This window comes from Gymnoscopelus microlampas, assembly GCF_963454915.1.
Source record: "Gymnoscopelus microlampas genome assembly, chromosome: 11".
In the NCBI taxonomy this organism is placed as follows: Eukaryota; Metazoa; Chordata; class Actinopteri; order Myctophiformes; family Myctophidae; genus Gymnoscopelus; species Gymnoscopelus microlampas.
The window spans coordinates 32,464,274-32,480,211 of NC_139948.1; the positions used below are offsets into that span (position 1 = coordinate 32,464,274).

General features: G+C 40.5%; 2 protein-coding genes across 3 annotated transcripts; both read right to left on the minus strand.

The window, feature by feature from the left end:
- Positions 1-1,660: 1,660 nt before the first annotated feature.
- Positions 1,661-5,439, minus strand: odad4 (outer dynein arm docking complex subunit 4; the record flags this gene model as incomplete). The annotated part of the gene is made up of 11 exons (XM_084072163.1): positions 1,661-1,696; positions 1,826-1,926; positions 2,042-2,238; positions 2,363-2,449; positions 2,610-2,817; positions 2,920-3,144; positions 3,397-3,550; positions 4,016-4,077; positions 4,189-4,342; positions 4,426-4,557; positions 5,326-5,439. The coding sequence occupies 11 exons, from the start codon at positions 5,437-5,439 to the stop codon at positions 1,661-1,663; spliced, it is 1,470 nt and encodes a 489-aa protein (XP_083928289.1).
- Positions 5,440-5,736: 297 nt separating this feature from the next.
- Positions 5,737-15,499, minus strand: dnajc7 (DnaJ (Hsp40) homolog, subfamily C, member 7). 2 transcript variants are annotated; one of them, XM_084072044.1, is made up of 14 exons: positions 15,406-15,499; positions 12,922-13,010; positions 12,710-12,834; positions 12,317-12,430; positions 10,455-10,529; positions 10,227-10,345; positions 9,569-9,722; positions 9,178-9,342; positions 8,647-8,738; positions 8,421-8,494; positions 8,071-8,217; positions 7,793-7,945; positions 7,517-7,588; positions 5,737-7,397 (listed from the first exon to the last, which is right to left on the minus strand). In XM_084072044.1, exons 3-14 carry the CDS (start codon positions 12,830-12,832, stop codon positions 7,360-7,362), a joined length of 1,326 nt encoding a protein of 441 aa, XP_083928170.1. In that variant the 5' UTR covers positions 12,833-12,834; positions 12,922-13,010; positions 15,406-15,499; the 3' UTR covers positions 5,737-7,359. The 2 variants fall into 2 exon arrangements, with proteins under 2 accessions (XP_083928170.1, XP_083928171.1); XM_084072045.1 differs by having other exon boundaries at positions 15,410-15,489.
- Between the last annotated feature and the right edge of the window lie 439 nt (positions 15,500-15,938).

The following is a 15,938-nucleotide window of genomic DNA, read 5'->3' on the forward strand; positions in this document are numbered from 1 at the left end:
AGGTTGCAATGAGGTCAAAGCTTCTGTTGTTCTCAAATCCAGTGACTGTGACCGTATTTTATAGGAATAGTCTAATTTGTTTCTACAAACTCAGGTTGTTGTACGGTTTAAATGATTGTTATTATAACACACAATCATAATCCTCCTTTGATTTATGTACATAATCACTGTCCCTCAGTCTGGTTTTATGGCTCTGTGGCAAAAGCATAATTACATTGCAACATGTTTGGACTGGACTGTAATGGGCAAAGATAGACTTAAAGCTGCACTATGTAACTTTCCTCTTCTACCCCGGATTTGAACCCGGTTTACTGCATTTTTACCACTAAAACAGCCTGCACTGCTTGCTCAGGGGATAAATTGAATCTTGAGCAGAGGAGAAGAGCAGGGAGACAAAATACAACCACCCCAATTGTATAAGTTATATTGTATTAACATACTCTATCATACAGATTGGACAAAATTACATTTTATTCATAAAAAAGGTTACATTGTGCCGCTTTAATATTATAAAATAATACTATTTAAGAGACATTAAATGATAGCTTCAATATGAAAATACACAGTCTCAGCAACAAGCTGAGAATGAGTGCCCAGTGTGATCAGAACCTTGAACATTAAGAGGAAAGGCAAAGTAGTTTGGTGATAGTCATCATTTGTTAAGTAACCAAAACCAAAGAAATGTGTCTAGAAGATGTAACAAGAACAACCTATCAAACACAAAGGGCCAGGAGATGGAGCAATTGAGCTCTTTTAAGTAACTTGGGGCTGTGTTAGACCAACCACATACTGTACTACATGGAATGCATTTACTTAAAGTTATTAAACTGGGTAGTGAAATTACAGGCTGCAAACAAACCCAACTGTCCTATTACCACGGCAAAGCATTACAATGCTTAAGTGGCAAAATATTAGATGATCACAATCCTCTCCTTTATCACTCCACTGACCCAGTGTCCTTTCCAAATCAGTACTTCCTAAATAGTTGATAAATAGTTGATAAATGGACACCATATATTTCCATTTAATAGAAGTGATCTTTTTACAGGATGAAGTAGACATCTTACAACCATTTAGCAATATTTAGTCTGTTCACAATATTTACTTCTAGTGATTTGATTTGTTTCAGGTGATCCTGTTTGGATGCGATATGATGTGGGTACCCTTCTTTATAGCAGAACTCTGCACATGCAAGCAAAGACATTTATACCGTTTACATGCAAAATTTAAACAATAAAGTATTTTAAATTCCATTCAATTCAAGATGCTTATGTTTGTAATTTAGAAAGATAACACTCAATGACAAATTACATTTGCAGGGCTTATGCAGCTTATGCAGTTATATTTAATGCAGAACATGATTCAATAATGTATTAAAATATATAGTTTTCATAACAATGTTGGTTTCTAAATCTTTCACCACAAATGGAGATGAGATAATTGTTATCTTTTGTTACGAAATGCCTGAACAAATAGAGAGAACCTTTGTGAGTGAAATGAGTAGTAAATATCTGTCACTGTTTTATAAACATGGAATTATTTATACCCAATGTCAAAGAGAGAGATCAGTACAAATAACATTGAAAATACTTTATCAGTTTGCTTTTGATAGTTCAACTTTTATTTGTCCCCCACGGGTCTTTAAGTGTCACCACTCTTATTATTGTGCTGAATGTTGTCTTGCCTCTCGAAGGGCCTGAAAGAGGACACACAGTGTTAACGTGTGCGTGTTAATTTAAGTAGAAGTTGATTTGTAGAAGTTAAATTAACACTCTTTTAAATGAACACATCATGCAAGAGCAGAACAGAAATGATGAGAGGTCACCTTCTGAATGGCATCCCTGGCAAGGTCATCTTGTAGCACCTTAGCATGGAACAAGGCTTTTTCAAAATTTGACACACTAGATTTGAAGTTTCCCAGTTTCACTGTGATGAGAGAGAAGGCAATTGGCTGATCAGAAAAAGCTAAAGTTTTTAAAGGAATGACACTTCAACCTACATTATTACATTCATCCTGTTCTATTATACTTTGAAGAATTACATTCCGCTTGTGCCACTAAAGCACAGGCATTCAGCTGCCACTTCTCGTCCGCAATTTCATCAGCAGCAGCGAGGGAACGGACGCCATAGTCTCTGGCTTCTGTGTAGCGCTTCAGCTCCAGGTAGCATCGACCGATCTCATGGAACAACCAGGTCTTCTCCAAAACACCACAAGCCAAGGGAATCTTCTCCTCCCAGCTAAAAACACAAATATGAAGAGAGGCAAAGTCGGTGTTAGCCTTGAACAAACATCTTTCCTGTTTACCAAACCAGCACATCATTCACCTAGACAAACAAATGATTTGTTTCATTGTTCACATACACTTCTATAGCTTCTCGGAACTTTCCAATTCGGGCATAGACTCTGCCAATGTTGTCCAGAGCACGTGACTTCGCATCAGGGAGTTTGCTGTTAATGAAGAAGAGAACTGTTATAGAGAAGGAGAACAGCCAATGGGATTTCAAATATGGGGGTGTGTGCTCCTCCAAGGTCTCCACATCATTTCTCTTATACTGACTCTCTTATACTTGTATAATGGAATGTTAAATAATCTTGAATGTTGAATCACCACTGTGTAGCCAGCTCCAGGTCCTTCTGGTGGTTCTCTAGCGCTTTTTCCATATCCCCCAGATCAATGAGGGCATTCCCAATGCAACTGTGTAGGTTGCCCAGCACCTCTTTCTTGTTAGGTACCACTTCCTCTGACCATCCCAGCACGGTTTTCATGACATCTCGAGCTTTCTTGAGGCTGACCTCTGCATTTCCAGCACTCAATACTTAAAGGGGACAAATACATGAACGTTTATCAGATTGAAAACCACAATAACAAAACAAGCAAAAACACTGAGCAGTTGTATTCATCATGAATCCCATCTTACCAGCGTCAATCTCCTCAAGGCTTTTGAGTACAAATCTCGTGGGGTCAGAAGGTGGCTTGTGACGAGTCTTGTTCCATTTCTGTTGCATGAGCTTACGTTCCCTTTCCCGTGCATAGATGGGCTTCTGCTGGTGCCAGAACTCAGTGCGCGTGTCAAGGTAGGAGATGCAGTTCACAATGACCTCCTGTATTCTCTCCCCACCACGCATCTTGCCATTTACCAAGTCTGGAGACCATTAGTGGGACAGTTTAAGATGCAACGTTTGCATTATAGCCTCTCATAAGTGAAATTACATACAGTATGTACAGTATGTTGTGCTAGCAATCGGCTGCAGTTGAACAGCAATGACACTGAACTAATTAAATTAATCTGACTTGTAGTGTAGTCACTCTGACAATATGTGAAAGACAAAGAACAAAGTGCAGGACACAGCTAAGAAATAACAGACAGAAAGAATACACCAAAGACATGTCTTACATTCATCCTTCAGTAACTTTTCAAGATATTCCTTGTCACTGTAAAGCTCTCCCAGCAACTGTTTGGTTGTCCTCTCGCTCATGGTCTTCTGTTTCTGCTGCCTTGCATCCTTCCTCAGAGGATGACTAATGCTCACAGGTTGCCCCTTATGTACCTGTCAATTATCATGGATTAATAAACCTCTCTACATAAATAGGAGTGAAAATGAAATGATATAATCAAATACTACACAGAGAGTACTGTATATAAAATACTATATGGACCAGATAGCTGTTGGCTCTCTTCCTTGGAAAGGCCAAGAAGTTCTGAACTAGAGAACTGGATAAGGATAATTTCTTTCCTCTCCATCAACAACAGCTGTCATATAATGCTCATAGCAAAGGTGTCCAAGTTGCCACTACTAAGCAGTAAACAGCATTGTAAAGCAGGGCTGGGTAGCTGTGTGCAAATTCCCTTTATGGCTATTCCTTGAAGCTGTTGTTGTTAATGTTGTGATTAATACTAGTAGTCAGGCCAGCCTATGTCTTCCACAATCTTCATACTGTATGCTACACCGACAAGCATTTGAAAATTGTGGGAGACATGTCTGTCTTGAGAGACACGTAAATGATATGCTCACCTCCTCATCCTTATCAAAGATTGACAGATGTTCCATATCCTCTGGTTTAACAGAGGAAGGGCCTAGGATGGGGGGAGAAGCAAATTCGTCAGAGAGACTTTGGAGCAGGAACATAAATATCCTATGCTGCCTGTGACTACAACATAATTCAAAAAAGTACTTTGCAGACTTACTGCCCACAGAATTTTCAATAGCTTCTTGCGCTTTCTGGATGCCAAGTCTGAACTCCTGCAACTCCGGACGCAGTTTGTGTCCTCTGTGGTAAAACACCAGTGCAAATTCGAAATCGCCCATGGTGTACAGTGCCTCTGCCTTACAGTACAATCCCTGGAAGAGGCATAAAAGAGACAGAGAGTATGTTTTCCTGCATATCAATTAACTTTCGATAAAAGCATAAAGTTTAATTTTACCTTGAAAAACTTCTTGTCCCCTTTAAGAGAGGCCTCAGCATCTCTTAAAGCATTTCCAGAATCCCCCATCTTCAAATAGCATTTCGATCGGGCAACTAAGCAGTTCTTGTCATCCGGCTGAAGAATCAATGCCTAAACATAAACAAAAAGTAATCATGAACAAGTTGCACAGCAACTGAGTGGCAACTTGCCACTAGGCAAACAGTAGGACAACTGGAACTGGCAAACAGTTTAACTTTACTGGGGTTCGAAGGCTACATCAGTCCAGTCAGTGGTGGAAAAAGTACTCAAATGTTTTACTAAAGTAAAAGTGTCAATACTGCAATGTAGAAATATTCTTACAAGTAAAAGTTTGGATTTCAAAATTTACTTGAGTAAAAGTACAAAAGTATTGGTATCAAAATGTACTTAAAGAACCAAAAGTAATAAGTACTCATAATGCAGAATGTCCCATTTGACAAGTTTTTACAATTATTTTGAAAATAGCAGATCTACAAGCTCACAATTCATTGCATCGCAAAGCATTGTGAGCTTGTAGATCTGCTATTTTCAAAAATAATTGTATTTTCAATGGCCAAAATGTACATAGGACTGAATATGTTTTGTAATAATAATCAAACTCTAGTGGAGTAAAAGTATAATATTTACCTATGAGATGTAGAGTAAAAGTAAAAGTACTGAAAATTGGAAATACTCCAGTAAAGTAAAAAATACCAAAAAATTGTACTTGAGTAAATAAATGTACTTAGTTACTTTACACCACTGCATCAGTCCACAGGTTCACACTAAATATCCATACTCAACTTTGAATACACCACTACTTCACTCTTGGAACTCTTTAACAGTGCAGCGCCAGTTGACTTTCGCAATGATATCTAACCAGATCAACATTTAACTTACCGTGGAATAGCTTTCTATTGCCTTGACATATTCCCCCTTTCGATATAACTGATTTCCCTCAGCCATATAAGTATGATATGTGCTCTTCGGTGCTTGGTCTCCCGTGTCGAACATTTTGTCCATTTCCCCTTGATGTAGTTTTCGATTACTTCAACTTAATCCGGTGCCCCGTCGATTGGTATCCTAGCAACCATCCTAACAAATATACTTCAGTGAGAAACAGTGCCCTCCAGCGTTGCAGCAACGTCGTGCACAGCATTACCACCCAAAACTATAACTATGACCCAAACGGATTCCAGTTCTTCAGAATCAGATTGCAGTGCTGCTATCATGTCATTGCAATTATTCATAATTATGTATTGGTAGTCATATTTCCTATCAAAACAGAACACTAAAAGAATTTAGGGGAAACCCAGATGAGGCAAACTTTATTTACATGGCTGATAACTTTCCATAGTCACAGGACTGTTTCACCCCGAGAGCAAAAACTATGAGAGCAAAGATGAGGACGCTTTTCATTTTCATTTTCAAGTGCACCAAGCGAACAACTCACATCAAACTCATTATACAGAAGCGATTGCACATTAAGTCCTCAATAATAATACTGTGCCCAAATATTTTAATGAGACTTTCAAAAATCACCCATAAGAGGGAGACCTGCCGTCTCTGTATAAGGTAAAATTAAAACAAAATCAACATTCTTCTACATAACTGTCGTTTTAATACAATGACAGATATAGGACTATCTGTTGTTTTCAAGAACTGTAACAGGCAACACACTTAACCACTTAAACCCTATATACACTTTGTTGACAGGTGTCCCCCAGGGCTCTATACTATATACTAGGCCACCTCAATGTTTCTGTGTACATCAAATTTCTTCACCAAATATAGCCACATGGGGGCAGTAGGGTTCAAGTGGTTAAGACAGCATATCAATATTTTAAGATACAGAACAAGCAAAAACAACTTTTCCTGAGTTTGTGCCAGAGGGATGGTCATTATTGGTGCCCCTTTCAAAAAAACAGAACAGCATCCTTATCTTACACTGATGGTTCTATCAGACAGCACATTTACAATAAATATACATATAAAAAGAAGAAAATAAAAAGAAAGAACATAAGTCATCAACTATCATCAAAAATTAACACTTTACATTCCAGTAAAATGTACAATGCAGCACCCGGTGAATGGCAACATCAAACATAAAATTGGTGGTGGGGAAAAAAGGAGGTGACAGTGCTAGCAAGAGCAGCCAGTACAGCCATTTCAATTGTCATCTTCCTACTGTGCTTAGGCTGCACTTTATGTATAAATCTGGGCTCCAGCTGTTGAGAAGGAAAAAAATGCTTTACTTGAACTGTTCCTGTTGGATTATGACAAGGAGACAGCTTTAAGAATTCATCCATAGCAGCAAACTGTATTTTTGTGGAGGTACTTAAAAAAAAGGGGGGATCATGTGTTCCTCTGCACATAAAATTCACATTGCTAGGTTGACTGGGTGTAATTGTCTTCGCTGGGCAAGATATCACTTTTCATGCTGGGAATACCTCCTTGGCACTACAGTAGGTCGAGGATAATAGCTTGCACAGTGCTCAGTATCTTCTCAAACATTCCCCCTGGGGTGTCACTTCCCGTTCCTGCATGGATCCCAAAAGCTCTGAGCATTTAGAGCTGCACAATTACACCCATTTAAAAATCCCACATTTATGTTGCATGACTTGGGAACCAATGTATTTTTACATTATCAGTGTTGCTTGCTATTACTGACTTTCAAGTTTGCTTCACTCTTAGAGATACAACCACTTCAAAAACCAGTAACATCATTGTCAACTCGAGGATGGGCCTTCTTGGTATTGGTGTTATACTGGTGTTACCTCTTTTGCTGCATGTTGTCATTGGATAGCATTCATTCGGTCAATGGCATAGACAAGAATCTGACTCGCAAACAGTCAGATATGATAAATAAGGTTGGGTTGGGGGTTTGAAACTGTTGAATAGTGTCTTGATGGTTTGAGTAGTGGTATTCTCCAATTAACCAAACTGGAAGAAGAAATTTCCTGGTCCAGAAGCTGAAATTAAAAAGCATAAAAACAAATTAATAATGTGAAATATATACTGCAAAATCTGAATAGTGTCAAATGTAATAAAGTAGAAAAGTACTGTTTCCCACAGCTTTTTGTATACATACATGGATTGCCTTCGAAACTAAAACCACCTGGGCCACCAAAGAATGCCTTGAAAATGTTGTTGGCATCAAAATCTGGGGAAGGCACAAAAACCCACCATCAAATTACAGAAAGTATTAATTACAGGTTAATTAGTTTGCCTCCTGAACATAAGAAATGGCAACTTGAATACGTATCAGTAATAGAATGCTTAGGATACTAGACCCAATGATCAACGAAACTGACGCGCAACCATGTATGAATTAGGCTCAAGACTTCCCCGTTCCCCAGCTACTGACCTCCCATGTTCATGCCATCGTCCTCCAGATCCTGACCGCTGTCATAGCGGGACTTTTTCTTCGCGTCTGAAAGCACAGTGAAAGCTTCGCCCACCTCCTTAAACTTCTTCTCCTCCTCCTTCTGCACCTCAGTGCTGGCCCCGCTGTGACGGTCTACAAAAAAGGAGGAGCTCGCTCAGTTCATGCCATGCTATCTCCCTGTATATATTATACAATGACACATTGCCCTGGGGCCATGGTTATGTCACGCCAGGAAAACGTTGGTTCATGTCATGGACCTGGATGGTGCATGAGGGCCCGCTTGCGGTACGCCTTCTTGATCTCATCCTCTGTAGCGTGCTTATCCACCCCGAGCACCTTATAGTAATCTTTCCGCTTGCTTTTCTTCAACTCCAGCTGGGCATTTTTCAGGAGGTGCTTGTGTTCTAGGGATTTGAGAAAGCGAGAAGACCAGAGTTAGCGAGAGGAGTCAAATTTCATTAAGTTGGCACCAGGTGTTACAGACATTAGGCCATGTTAAATAAAAGCAATGAAACCCAGGTGTGGGAGGTTATACAGAGCTAAGGAAGCAGAGTGAGGGAAAGAAACAGCTGAGCAGCTGTGTCATACAGGGAAAAGACTGACTCACCTTTTGTCTTCTCCGTTTGATAAACCTTTTCATAATCCCGAACTGCTTCTTCATACTGTTCTGTTTCCATGTAGCTGTAAAAGCACACACATAACATGCAAGTTCATCGTCACTTCTTTGCATTGTTTGAATCATAACACAGAAACAAGGACAGCAAACACACTGCCTTTGTTGGAAATCTAAACAAAACAAACATCGATAGCAGCGTTATCTTCATTGGACATACCATTGTGCTCTCCGTAAGTAGGCCTTGATATAGGTCTCGTCCAGTTTGATTGCCTTGGTGCAGTCTTCAATGGCCTGATCTAGTTTTTTCAGCTTTCAAAGATGACAAAGAGGAAGAGTGGTCATTCAAGGACAAAAGAGAGGGAGGGGAGGAGGGGGATAGTGACCTAGTTCTGTCCGGTTAGACAGAGGAAAGTGATGTACAAATAGGTGAAGACATCTCAGCTAAAAATATAGAAGGTAACAGGGCCAGAGGGGGCTCTCTGTACAAGGTCTAAGTGGCTTTGCAAACATTTGAAATAGAATATCTGACACAGTGTGTAGATGTGTGTGTTATATATAATGCAAAGAGGACAGCCAGGATGACAGTTAGACCTATGACCCAAGAATGACACTGGCATTCATTTTCAAATTAAACTAGATGGTCTTTCAGTACGTTTTCACAGCAGTTTTGGTGTGGGGTGAAATAAAGGGGAGAAAAAAAATATACAGTATATATGTATATTCTTTTCCAGTAGTTGTTTTGGCTTACCTTTGACCCCACAGTACCCCTATTACAGAACAGCTTGGCATTTGTCTTGATATTGTTGGGGTCTATAGTCAGAGCCTCCGTGTACAGCTCATAGGCCGAGTCGTAGTTACCCTCCTTGAAAGCCTTGTTCCCTTCTTCCTTCTTGGCTCTGAGAGCTTTGGCATTCTGGAAGGACAAGACACAGCCTTAAAGTCCACTACCTAATCAGTGAGGCAGCATCGAGACAAAATGGATCAGAGAAACTCATGAGGCATTTCTGATGCCCGCTTCCCTACATGGAAAATAATAAAACATGTGAACTCAACTTTTGAGTGTATAAGTTTGCCAATTAAACAAAACTAGGAAACATTGTTTCATGTATTTCATAGTCTCATAGTAAGCAGTGACTCACTCTGCATGCAAGCCGAGCCTTCTCATGGTCGGGAGTCATTCGCAGGGCCTGGACAAAGAACTGAACAGCTTTGTCGATGCAGTCTTCATAGTACAGGCAAAGGCCACGCACATACAGGGCATCCCCATTTGTGGCATCCATTCGCAGAATATCACTTACAGGGAACAAAACAAACATGTTAATGGAAACATAAAGCGTTTTCAAATGCTATGTAAAAACTAACAAAAAAAAACGAAACACTGTGTCACAGTCTTTTTAAAGTACCATACCAGTGGTCTATCATGTCTATTTTTTTGCCTATGGCTCACTGTATACTTGACATTTCTGATGATGATTTTCAAAAACATACTGCGGTTTACTTTGTTTGGTCTTCAAGGAAGCCAAAGTTTTACATTCATTCAATTATTCAGTAAGTGCGGAAGCATTTTAATGACTTTGGATATAATGTATACAAATGTACACAACAACCACAACTTAAAAAAATAAAGCAATTAATGGTCAAATTGTCGATAGTTTAGAAAACAATGTTGTGTTTAGAGTGGCATGGATGAGATTTAAATTTGTAGACACAAGTGGTGATGATTTCCTGTACCCTGACTACACAGAGACACATTCCTAGCATCTCTAGTTGACATGGAAATTCATTACTTAATTATACCTGGCTACGGTCTGGGCCTCAGGATAACGCCCCAGCAAGGCTAGGCACTCTGCCTTCAGCACCTTGAACCTGTGACAGGCTGAAGCAGACTCCAAGGCACGGTCCATGCAGAAGACAACCTGGAGTTGCACAGAAACACAGTCACATCTGAACACCAGGGACAGACAGTTCTGATATTCCACACATGCAACTTACTAGGATATGTGTTCAACGAAACCAATAGCATACCATTCTAAAGTCACGCTTTTCAAATCCTATCTCCGCCATTTTCTCAAACTCTAGGATGGATTCAGCATTCTTCACCTGAGAAGAGAATGTTGAGGATTCAGTGACAAAGTAACAGTAACAGACCTTTCATTTCACCAGTCATTTTCATTGTTTTATGGTGCCAATTCTTTTTTACAGAAAACGATGCGGTGCAGCTTGTAGATTTATTGATAGCTTGTAGAGATATCACTTGCCATTCCGGACTACTTTATGTTCTTCTTGACAAGCGACACCCCTGCATGATGGAGCAGTATCATGCAGTATGAAACTATGGACAGTTTACAGTTTAGGCATTTAGCTGGAACATCACCGGAACGTGCATCTGTGTTATAGTGGTTGAAAGAAGCACTGTGCTAGTACACAGGTGTAGCGATCAGTTGGGTGGGGCACACACACACACACAACATGCAAGTGATGCAATCGCTTGTGGTTAAGTTACGCTTATACTTAACCAGCAGAAATTGGTTAAGAGAGACTGGAGACTGAGAAACATAAGATGGATTATTTAGTTTGAACTGATCTGTTAAAAATGACTAAAACATTTTAACGATATTTTTTTTTTAGCATTTCTACTTTATTTATGATAGTGACAGTTAGACAGACAAGACAGGTGGAGGAGAGAGAGAGGGGATGACATGCAGCAAAGAGCTGCATGTCGGGGTGGATTTGACCCCGGGCCACCTGCGGGAAGGACTGTGGCCTTATTTATGTGGCATACACTCTTACTAGGTGAGCAAACAGGGCACCCCAAATAATTACTAATAATGTGAATTAAAAAAACATTGATTATTCCAGTGGTTTATCCATCTCTGAAAAGACGTGGTTTACAGCTGAGCGATAACTACTTCATGTGGAAACCATGAAGTCCAATAAAATACTTCTATGTGTATGGCTAATCTTTGCATGCTGGGCAGTTAGATCAGAATGACACAGACAGTAAAGCTTCCTGTTTTTGGTAAATTTTCCCCCTTTTTCTCCCAATTTAGTAATTATGCCAATAACCAAATTACCCACACTTGTAGTCTTGTCACTGGTGACCCTTACTGGTTGGTCCCAGTGATGGTAGTCTCGCGTAGCCAGACTTTCAGAGATCTCCGCCTACTGATAAGTCTGGTGAGGTTCTAATTCTGTGTGGGATAGAGGTGGGTGGTAACAATTCTTAGAAAACGACACTGCAGAACCAATGCAAAGGACGGAGGGCTTCCTAAACAGGGCAGAGGCATTCAGTCGGTGTGGTAAAGGCGGTAAATGAGTGTTCTAAAAGAAACAGTGCACGTAGCTTTGTCACACCAGTCACTTTCACCAGCCATCCAAGCACATACAATGAATGTAGGTGTATCCAGACGATTGGTAGCCAGAGATAGGTGGAGACTACAGTGATGGTATTTCAACTGCCAGTGAGGAGCCTCACCGAGAGGACATACTAGTGCATGCAGGAACACCCTATTCGTCACAGCTGAACTCCTCTGCTGACAGGTGCCCTTGACCAACCTATAGGAGTCGCTAATGCAGCAACAAGGACTGACCTTCCCGCCCGGTTTTCTTCCCATGAATACGGACAATTGTGCTTGCACGGATGCCCGGCTAAGTCAAGCGCACCGCGGAGGGTTGAAACCCGTAGTCTCCATTGTGGTGTGGCAGGGAATTTACCCCTGTGCCACCTATGTATTGGTTCCTTTTAACAACTTGAAACTTGCTTTCATCAGAAATTAACTGTGACCTCTGATCATCTCTTAAGTGCTGCAGCAGACTCTCGCACTTTGTCCAAGGCAGAGATACTACAAGTTGACAGATCATGCTGGTTCCGGCTGAGGTTGACTCACCTCCTGCTGGGCCTGGCTGTTGTCTGGCTCCAGCTCCAGAACCCTATGGAAACAACGGCTGGCAGCCATTGCATTGCCGAGGGTCAGGTGGCACTTACCCTCTCGTAAATGGCCCTAGGAGAAAGTTATAAATGGGTGACATGTCCCAAATTTCCTCAGGAAAAATAAATAAATAAATTATATATATACATATATATATACATATATACATATATACATACATACACACACACACACACACACACACACACACACACACACACACACACACACACACACACACACACACACACACACACACACACACACACACACACACACACACACACACACACACACACAGTATCTAAATACCCGAGCACCCACATCTTAATAATATTTTCTACAACCTACCTTCACGAAAGTGTCGTCTAACCGCACTGCTTGCTGGGAGTCCTCCAGAGCCTCTCTGTACCGATACAGCATCATTAGGGTGGCTGCACGGTTTCCATAGTAACTTGTATTCTTGGGGCACATGTCTGTAAGGAAAAACAACAACTTATTAAGACGTAGTCGTTTCCTTTTTTCCAGTGGGATGATTAATTTCAAACTAATGAAAACATTACCTATGGCCTTGGTATAGTAATTGAAAGCTTCAGAGTAATCCTTCTTGACATAATAGGCATTGCCTTGTTCTTTGAAGCCCTCTGCTTCCCTGAATAAAAGGGAGTAGAAATACAAATTAATTAAATGTAAATAGATTTGAGTAGAGCTGGATAATACAAATGGAGTTTATACTATCCATAAAGATGAACACAGAGGTTACACTGACCACGCAGGGGAGCCCGTTTTCCTTGGGAAACGTATAATGGAAAGTTACTTAAATGTACATATTGTAAGTTGTGTCTCGTCATAAACAACATAGTTACTAGTTGCACCTAAAAGCCAAAATGTTATCATTTGCTGTTCATTCAACCACTCAACATTTAATCATGAGATTATATAATTATATCCATGTTTATTTTTACACCGTTATAAAAATTAAAACAAGGATACAATCTCTCAATTAAATGTTGAGTTGTAGTTATAAAGTGAATGACAAATGAGAACATCATTGTGATGTATATTGTTAGAATATCCTCTTATACAATAACAAAACAAATTCAAACATTTCATGACTTACATTGTTTTAATACGTGATATGTGTATCTAACTACTAACCATGTTACTTATGGTGAAACATAACTTAGTATTTGTACTTTTTGATTATTACCATTAGTGTATCCATTGTACGTTTCCCAATGAGACCCGGGACAGGCCTGTCATGATGTATCAAAAATGCATAACAAGTGTTATGTAAAGTGTAATGGTGTTGTGCTCCAGATCTACAATCATATAAGTCAGTGGTTCTCAACCTGTGGGTCGGGACCCCCAGGGGAGTTCCCACATGATTGGGGGGGGGGGGGGCGGGTTGACAGAGAAGTGTCAATTTGAGGACTTTTAAGACCTTTTTAATACCTAAAAAAAAAGCAAATAAAAAGACCATTACTGCATCAAAAGTAATCAACAAACTATTCTATAAAAACTGGTCAAACATTGGCCAAATTGTCAATTAATATAAGAAAGAGGCAACAATTGTGACAATAGCCGATCTTAGATCTGATATTTTCACAATATTTATCTGTGGAACCGAGTCAAACAAAATGTAATGCCTCAACTCCTACATTCCAAGTGCTTGTCAGGGTGGGGGGAGGGGGTCCCCAGTTCAAATATGATTATTTTGGGACGGTCACATCCTGAAAAGGTTGAGAACCACTGATGTAAGTAACACTGCCACTGGTGGAACATGGCTCTTTGGCGTCATGTTGCACAAACAAACCCCACCGGCGTGCATGCGTTTAGGAACGTGAAAGGTATAGTTTGCATCATGGAGGGGGCTCTTCCTCTTACGCAGTACGCAACCATCTACCAGCTAAACATAGCCCGGCCCGGGAACCAAACCAGCAGCCCAGATGAGGAGGTAGGTTCCCAACCAACAACACATGGGTATTTTATGCCAGTCAAAAGGAGAAAGGGAGGGGAGAGAGGAACATGTGACACCATCATGAGGGGCAACTGCAACTACATTTCTTGGAAGCATGTTTCACTTCACGATAAAGACCAAATGGTATGCGAATGACTGACAGAAAGGCAGCTAGTAACTATCTGAACACACTTAGCTCAGGGGTCTTCAACAGGGGGTCCTCAGAGTTACTACAGGGGGTCCTCAGAGTTACTACAAATCTTTGTGTGATAGCATATACATTTTTTACATTAACCACTTGAACCCTAGCATCCCTATTCTGAGGAGAACTTTAGCCAACAATAACAGATCTACAAGCTCACAAGGAAAAAAGACCAGACCAAGTTTAACAAATATTGATGACGCTTTAAGTGGTTGAATGTCTGAAAATAACATGAATCCAACATCCAACACTGATGACATAGCCCTGATACATGACTATCATATATTATGACAGTGTCGTGACACAGTCATAGATGACCATCTTTAATGTAATCCAAGGCTAACTGATGACAGTGCTGTCAAACAAGTCTATGAAGCTTATCTATGAAATGTATGAAAACGGGTCCATTTGGTTCCATTTGTACACTCTCAGAGTTAAATGAACACTGATGATGATACTACAGTGCAGATTGGGACCCCAAAGAAATCAAAATGGTTGAGGTCCATGGAATATCTTTTCAAATGGGGGTCCCTGGGCTAATATGTGTCAATTTGGGGGTCCTTGACGCAAAAAAAGGTTGAAAACCACTGCACTAGCACACCCGAACAACGATGAATGACAGTAAAAGTAGCCCATGGCAGGTTGTTGCAGCTGGCCAGCAGCACACTCATGTCATTCCAGCAGCACAGACAGTGGAGGACGGGCTAGGGGGGCTCGGCTAGCGCTATCTATAGGTTGCTAACGAGAAGCTAACAGTTTGTGCTCTTTGTGCGACAAGAACGTTCACCCTGCCGGGACGCTTTAGACGCGGTGACAACAGCGGGCCGTTAACGCCAGGGCTTCGTCTGACCTTGACGCGACATAACCGTTACTCTGTCCTCCTACCTACCTCTCCAGCTCCTCGTCACTGAGCATCTCCATGTCTGGGTCCATGGTCACATCATCACAGTCCACCGTCGCCATTTTGCCCCGATGCACAGGAGGAGGTGGGCGGGGCCCGCATTTGTCAGGCTGGGCGTCAAGACCCAGTGGCGTAAGTAACTAAGTACATTTACTCAAGTACGGTACTTACTTAAGTTTTTTTATTTTTTACTTTACTGGAGTATTTCCAAATTTCGGTACTTTTACTTCTGCTGCACTACTTCTCAGAGGCAAATATTGTACTTTTATTCAACTACAATTATTTGAAAACGTTATAGTTTATTATTACAAAACATACATTAACCACTTCTACAAGCTCACTCACAGCTCACAATGCCTCGTGATGCAAAGCATAGTGAGCTTGTAGATCTGCTATTTTCAAAAGACTTGAAAACTTGTGAAATGGGACATTCTGCATAATGAGTACTTTCCGCTTTTGTACATTTTGATGCCAATTGTGTGCTAAAGTAACATTTTGAAATCCAGACTTTTACTTG